This window comes from Otolemur garnettii, unplaced genomic scaffold (genome assembly GCF_000181295.1).
Source record: "Otolemur garnettii isolate 467f Iridium unplaced genomic scaffold, OtoGar3 scaffold00105, whole genome shotgun sequence".
NCBI classification, from domain to species: Eukaryota; Metazoa; Chordata; class Mammalia; order Primates; family Galagidae; genus Otolemur; species Otolemur garnettii.
Window position 1 is genome coordinate 965,484 of NW_003852500.1, and position 7,338 is coordinate 972,821.

Genomic DNA, 7,338 nt, shown 5'->3' on the forward strand with positions numbered 1-7,338 from the left:
AGCGAGTCTCCTGCCTCCGCCTCCCAAGTAGCTGGGACCACAGGCGCCGGCCACAACGCCCGGCTATTTTTTGGTTGCAGCCGTCATTGTTGTTTGGCGGTCCGGGCTGGGGATTCGAACCCGCCACCTTAGGTATACGTGGCTGGCGTCTTAGCCAGTTGAGCTATAGGCGCCGAGCCTGTTAACTTTTTATAGTTGGCATTTGGATGTATTTTCTTCAGAAATATTTTTTAAAAAATATCTGGTTAGTTTTTTTCTGGCACTTTTCTAATTCTCTGTTTTTTCTGATTTTTTTCTGCTTTACTAATTCTCAAATATTTGATTCCTGTGGAGCTTACTTTGTTATAGGGGAAAAAGATCTCACTGGGAAACACCGTGCTGGAGGACTCCGTTTCTGTCTTTGCTCCCTGGATAATTGTATATGTTTTTTTCTTTAGGGACGACCTGGCCCAGCTGCCCTTCCTGACCATGTGCATTAAGGAGAGTCTGCGGCTGCATCCTCCAGTTCCAGTGATCTCCCGCTACTGTACCCAGAACATTGAGCTCCCGGATGGCCGGGTCATCCCCAAAGGTGCCTGCAGTGGCAGGGGGAGGAGGCTCCTGGGCAGGAAGAGGGTCCCATCAGGCCGTGGGGCCCAGTCCTGACTGTCCCATCCTCTCACAGGAGTCATCTGCCTCCTCAGTATTTTTGGGACCCATCACAACCCAGCTGTGTGGCCGGATCCAGAGGTGCTGACTACTACCTTCCCTTTTATATCCATTCCATGGGTCCTAGAGGAGGGGTCAGGGCTTTGACAGTCAAATTAGAGGTCATCTCTCTCCCCAAACTAGTAGACATACTCACCTGTCTCCCCAAGGCTGGCTGTCCTGGGAGACCTCACCCAGCAAGTCTGTCTCACTTTCTCCTCCAGGTCTATGACCCCTCCCGCTTTGACCCAGAAAACATCAAAGAGAGGTCACCTCTGGCATTTGTTCCATTCTCAGCAGGGCCCAGGTGAGGGTAGTGGGGGTCTGGGCGTGGCAGTGGGCAAAAGGGGTTTATTGTAGGTGGTCCGAGTTCTCGCCCTCTTTCTCGGCCATCCTCTGGGGCTGTGTAGGTCCAATAGAGGGCAGGGTACTCTCAGAACACTCTCCCCTGTTTTCTGCTTTGAGTTAGGCGATGGAATGTGAACCAGGGTTGGGGTACATGCAAGCCTATATGAGGGTCCCATGCACGGTTATCTCCCTCTCTGCCCTTCAGGCTTATTAGGGTGGGGATGGGGGTTCTGGGTCACGATGGGGCCTGGATGAGGGTCCTGGGTGCAGTCAGACTCCCCACCACCTCCCCCAGGAACTGCATTGGGCAGACCTTCGCCATGACCGAGATGAAGGTGATCCTGGCGCTCACTCTGCTGCGCTTCCGGATCCTACCCGACAACGACGAGCCGCGCAGAAAGCCGGAGCTGGTGCTGCGAGCCGAGGGCGGACTTTGGCTGCGGGTGGAGCCGCTAAGCGGCGGCCAGCAGTGATTTACTCCCGCCGGGCTTTAGACCCATTGTGACCCCACCCACCTGCCTTTGCAGATTCTCAAGAATAAAACCGTGCTGTTCCCTCTGCCTGAGCCTGGTCTACAGCCAGCGAGGGTGGTGGTGGCGGCGGCGGCTTGGGGACCTCAGGGAGTGTGCGTAGGTGGGTTGAGGTGGGGTTGGAGACCTGAGCCCCAGATCCTGACTGCCTCTCTGGCTGAGCGCAAGCCCTCAGCAGATCCCGGGTTCTCTCAGAGCCCAAGTATAGACTTCTTCCGGTGGGGAATAAGGAGCCATGGAACGTGTTTAAGTAGGACAGGTGCCAAGGTTTAGGAAGGATTGAAGGGGCACGATTGAGGCTCTGAGTCAGGGAGTACAGCAGTAGAGGCAGATCTTAGTCTGTCTGAAAATTCCTCCTCAAGACAGAGCCTCTTGATCAGCCCAGAGCACAGGGGAAGAGGTTTACAGCTTCCACACTGGCAGCCTGTCAAGGATTCTTAGTTCCCTTCCTGCTCTTGCCAGTGTCCCACCCCTGTGCCCCTCTGCAGTGATCCCATCTGTGGCCTCTTGCCCTACCTTTAAGGAATCCCTCCCTTTCCTCTTCTGGTCCCTTGATGCTGCCCGGAAAGCCTGGACAGCACATACTGATTGAGGCCACTCAGGAACTCTCACGAGAGTGTCATGGGAGGGCTCATCCACCACCCTTTTAACCTGCAGGTTCCTCCTTCACCCCCATCCCAAGCCACCCTGGCCTATCTTGGGGTGGGGGTAGGGGCAGTACCATCCTGTTCCACAATTGAGATTCAAGCCAGACCACTGGACACAAACACCTAAGGGATCTGGACACACTGGACACAAGTACCTTAGGGATCTGGAGGCAGACTGCTTGGGCCCCAGTATGAACTTTTTTGGGACTTAGGCGAGTTGATTCTCCTCTCTGTGCCTCAGTTTCCTCAAATACAATCATGGGAACAGCAGCACTACTCAGCTCAGGATTGTCTTGAGGACTAAATGTAAAGGATTTAGAGCTGTGGCTGGTGCACAGTGAAATGATGTATAATATGGCCATTATCAGTTCCTCTCTCAGACAGCCTTGTTGTTAGAGCATGTTGCCTTTCAAGATAGTTATTTCTGCCATGAGTTTTACGAGTGTGCCTTGGAACTCAGAGGCAAGATTCTAATGTTTGTGCTTATAGAATCATCTCCCTTTCCACGGAAGGCTTTGCATATAGGAAGCATTATTGTCTGAAAGTAGTGGGGGCACTTGGAAGTGCAAGAGGGTAAGAGCATAAAGAATTCACAGTCAGTATCTCAAAATAAAATCCTTCTACCAATGTTCATCTCTTTTCTTTGCACGAGAGGTTCTTTATTATCAAAGTACTGGCTATCTTGGTCATTTCTGTTCTGTTATTCCATTTATTTTCCTTTTAGGTTTTGGCATCATCTGAAATGATCTTGTTTGTTTGTTGATTGTGTGAAATATTTACTATTGTTAAAATAGTTATAATGATATTTAGGAGAAACTACAAAGACTTTTGGTGCTCAGCTGACCCAAAGCATGGCCCAGAGATCCTTTTTTCTTCAGTGTCGGACAGAAATTTCACAAGTCTCCATGGCAGAGTCTGCCATGCAGTGCTATGTAAAACCACATGTTAAAAGGTGTTCTGACAAAAATGTATGGATCCATAGTTACAAATATTTGAAATTCTTGAGTTTTGCACAGGTAAATACACATTTCTGGTAGGACTTCTCAGGGCACTTGAAATTCTAATGTGGCTGAGAGTTTCAACAGAATCCAACCATAGCTATTTTGCAAATAAAGTTGGTAAATAAGATGATTAATATTTACTAAGCATCTACTATGCACCAGCCATACCGTAATATAGAAGTCAAAGCCTAGGTTGCCTAGCCTATGATAGGAGGTGGGATTTGAATTCGGTATAGAATTAGGTATCATGATTCTAATTAGAGCCCTGCAGAAATTGAAAGCTTAAAGTGAACTCATGGGAGGAAAGGAAGGTGCAGTGTGGTGCCCATCAGGAAATTAATAAGACATCCTTTGTAATATCTAGCTCCACCCCTTAAAAACAAATCTGCAGAATCTGTCTGGCATAGCCCAGGAATTCCCTCAGAAAGGACAGACACTGCTTCTCTCCCTCTCTCTCAACCTTCTGCCTCTGCCTCTCTTTCTCTCCTCCCTTTCTTTGTAGAAGGGTGTACATGGTATATCCCAGTGGGTGCTGGAACTGGGGAGAGACTCCTGTAACTTGTGGTTATTCTGGATCTCCATAATAAATAGAAAATGGAAAGGGCAGGATGGTAAAGGAAATTCACCAGACCCTCAGCCTCCTCAAGCAAAGTCTTCCCATACTGAGAAAATTAGAAGGGGTTTTTAGACTGTGTCACCCCTCCCCTCCATCCATGACTATTGATAGCATCACAACCCACCTGCCTACAAAGAGGCCTGATGGGGAGGTGAACCTAAACTCAAAGAGAACAAATGCAACAATAATCAACACAGTCACTCACTCATCAGCAGGGCAACCCACAGTCACCCAGCATTTTCCTAAGTGCATGAAAGAGAAAGAACCAGATGAAACAGAACTGACCCACAAGGTACAGATGCCATGGAAGAAAGAGAAGACAGCCCAAGGATTTGCTCATTTCTATTTGTCACAAGCACAGCTGAGCAGGAGAGGGCTCTCTATCAAGGGTTGAAGAAGCCAAGTAAGATAACAAGTCCCAATTAAGGTAACAGTCAAGACTTTCATCACTTACTGTGATAGTGTAAGCGTGAACTGTACCAGAGAGTACTAGCTCCCCCCAATCCACTTTTCCCCCTGCCATTTGAGGGTTGGGTGGATCACACAGATGTGGGGATTGTCTCACTGCTGTGGAATCCCTCAACAAAAGGCTCCTGCAGTTTTATCGACCTGCAGGCTTGACGGAGGAAATGGGGGAAAGGTTAGAGGTGGAAATATTAATATACTAAGTACTGAGTCATGGTGTGAGAAAAGTCTTCACTTTCCTCTCTTTTTCTTTGGTTAACTAGGTCTTGGCAGAGGTGCCTAAGAAAGCCATCTGCTGAAGGCTCCTGATAAAGAGAACTTTGAACGCAGGTGCCTGGGCAGGAAATGCAAATAAGTGTAAGACAGTGGCAGTCCTTGCCTGCAACTCTCCTGGGAGACTGCAGTGCATTGATTATGCACCAAGTCTGATGTGTGTAGGGCAGTTTCCCCCATAAGCCCTGCCAGGTGATACCTGCCTAATTGCTCATGGTCAGTCTTGAAAGATCACGTAGAGGTTTTAACCCGGAGCTGGATTCCTCACGATTCTGTAAAGGGACTGAAATGGCAGTGCATCCAGAAAAGAAAATGGTGCTATTAAAACGAGGAGTCATGAAAGAGTTTTCATAAATACAAATGCACCATTAAATGAGAAGATGCCTAAACTAATCTACAGATTTGTTGTAGGACAAATAAAAATCCCACCAGGATATTCCTGGTACTGGACAAGAAGATTGTAGAGGGTATCTGGAAAAGAAAACTGGTAATAAAGCTCTGAGTGTTTCCCAGGTGTTGTCCTGGGAGATTCTAGCTTTATAAAAGTTATTTAGCTTTCACAGATCACTTTGTGATATCTGATCTCTTGTGTATGTGTGTTTTCATTGCATCTATTAAAAATTATTGAAAATAGACTTTATAGGCTGAGCATGGAGGCTCATGCCTGTAATCCTAGCACTCTGGGAGGCTGAGGCAGGTGGACTGCGTGAGCTCAGGAGCTCAGGACCAGCCTGAGAAAGAGGGAGACCTCATCTCTAAAAATAGCTGGGTGTTGGGCGGTGCCTGTGCCTCAAAGGAGTAGGGCACTGGCCACATATACTAGAGATGGCGGGTTCAAACCCAGCCCCAGCCAAAAACTGCAAAAAAAAAAAAAAAAAATAGCTAGGCATTGTGGTAGGTACCTGTAGTCCCAGCTACTTGGGAGGCTGAGGTAAGGCTTGGGCTCAAACTCACTTGAGCCCAAGAGTTTGAGATTGTTGTGAGCTGTGATGCCATAGTACTCTACCAAGGGTGACAAGCGAGACTCTGTCTCAAAAAAAAAATAGACTTTATTTTTTAGGGCATTTTACAGCAAAATTGACCAGAAAGTACAGAGAATTCCTATCTACCCTTGCCTGTCCCCACATGGGAGCCTCTCCAATATCCACATCCCTTGCCAAAGTGGTTCATTTGTTACTATGAGTGAAGTTACATTGAGACATCATTATCACTCAGAGTCCTATTTCACACAAATGTTCACTCGTGGTGTTGTACATTCTGTGGGTTTAGACAAATGTATGAAATGTATCCACCATGACAGTGTCATACAGAGTAGCTTCATTGCCCTAAAAATCCCCCAGGCTTCACTTACTCTGTTCCTTCCTCTCTCCTCTCTTCCTCCTGGCCACCACTGTCTCCATAGTTTCTCCTTGTCCAGAATGTCATTAGGTGGAGTCACGCAGTGTGCAGCCTTGTCCGGTTGGTTTCTTTCAGTTAGTAATATACACTTACGTTTCCTCCATGTCTTTTCATATCTTCATAGCTCATTTCTTATTAGTGCTGTATAATATTCCATCGACTCAAGTTATTGGGTATTTATCCCTTCAGCTACTGAAGGACATGTTGATTGCTTCCAAGTCTGGGCAATGATGAATAAAACTGCTATAAACATCCATGTTCTGCTTAAAACAGGGCGTGGGCATATGTTAACAGCTCCACTGGCTGCGTACTAAGGAGCATGATGCTGTGTTGTATGGTAGAGTGTGTTTAGTTTTTTGAGAAATAGCCAAATTGTCTTCCAAAGTGGCTGTATCATTTTGCATTCCCACGGCAATGAACGAGAGTTCCTCTTGTTCCACATCCTCTCCAACACTTGGTGCTGTAAATTTTCTGGCTTTGGGCCATTCCAAAGTGTGCATAGTGGTATTCTCATTGTTATTTTCATTTTCATTTCCCTGATGACATATGATATGGAGCATCGTTTTATATGCTGTAAGTAAGCATCTGTACATATTCTTTGATGAGGTGTTTATTCAGACTTCTGGCCTATTTTTAACATAAATTTTTATTGTTGATTTTAAAGAGTTCTTTGTGTGTTTTGAATAACAGTCCTTTATCAGATAAGCCTTTTGGAAATATTTTTTCTCAGTCTGTGGCTTCTATTTTTATTCTCCTGACTATGTCTTGCAGAGGAAAAGATCTTATTGTGGTCCAGCTTATCAACTTTTTCTTTAATAAACTATGCTTTTGGTATAATATCTAAAAATTAATTGCCAAAGTCAAAATTCTAGATTTTTTATTTTATCTTTTTTAATATTTCTTTTTGTTTCTTTTTATTTCCTTGTTTTTTTCAAAATTTATCTTTATATTTCCTTGCTTTTGTTGTTGTTGTTGTTGAGACAGAGTCTCAGCCTATGCCCTGAGCAGAGTGCAATGGCGTCATACCTCACTGCAACCTCAGACTTGGGCTGTGGGTATCCTGCCTCAGCCTCCTAAAGCTGCTGGGATTATAGGTGCTCACCATGGTGCCCAGGTGGGTTTTTCATTCTTTTTATGAGTTGGGATCTCACTCTTGCTCAGACAAGTCTTGAACTCCTAAGCTCAAGCAATTCTCCCACCTTAGCCTCCCACAGTGCTGGGATTACAGGTGTGAGCCATCATGCCAGCTATTTCATCTCTAACTCTAGTAAGAGTAGCCCACATCACAAAATCCTGAAACTACAGTTATTGGCGTGGATGTGGAGAAAAGGGAACACTTCTGCACTGCTGGTGGGAATGCAAGCTAGTACATT

General features: G+C 46.0%; 1 protein-coding gene across 2 annotated transcripts in view; it reads left to right on the top strand.

Moving 5' to 3' along the window:
* The window catches only part of LOC100942215 (phylloquinone omega-hydroxylase CYP4F2), a 13,902-nt gene extending 12,302 nt beyond the window's left edge, over window positions 1-1,600 (top strand). For both annotated transcript variants that reach the window (XM_012809440.2, XM_023517209.1), the window contains 4 exons: window positions 438-571; window positions 665-729; window positions 912-994; window positions 1,331-1,600. In XM_012809440.2, the coding sequence (XP_012664894.1) occupies window positions 438-571; window positions 665-729; window positions 912-994; window positions 1,331-1,508 (460 nt within the window). In that variant the 3' untranslated portion in view covers window positions 1,509-1,600. The remainder of the gene's footprint in view (window positions 1-437; window positions 572-664; window positions 730-911; window positions 995-1,330) is intronic.
* The last annotated feature ends 5,738 nt before the right edge of the window (window positions 1,601-7,338 follow it).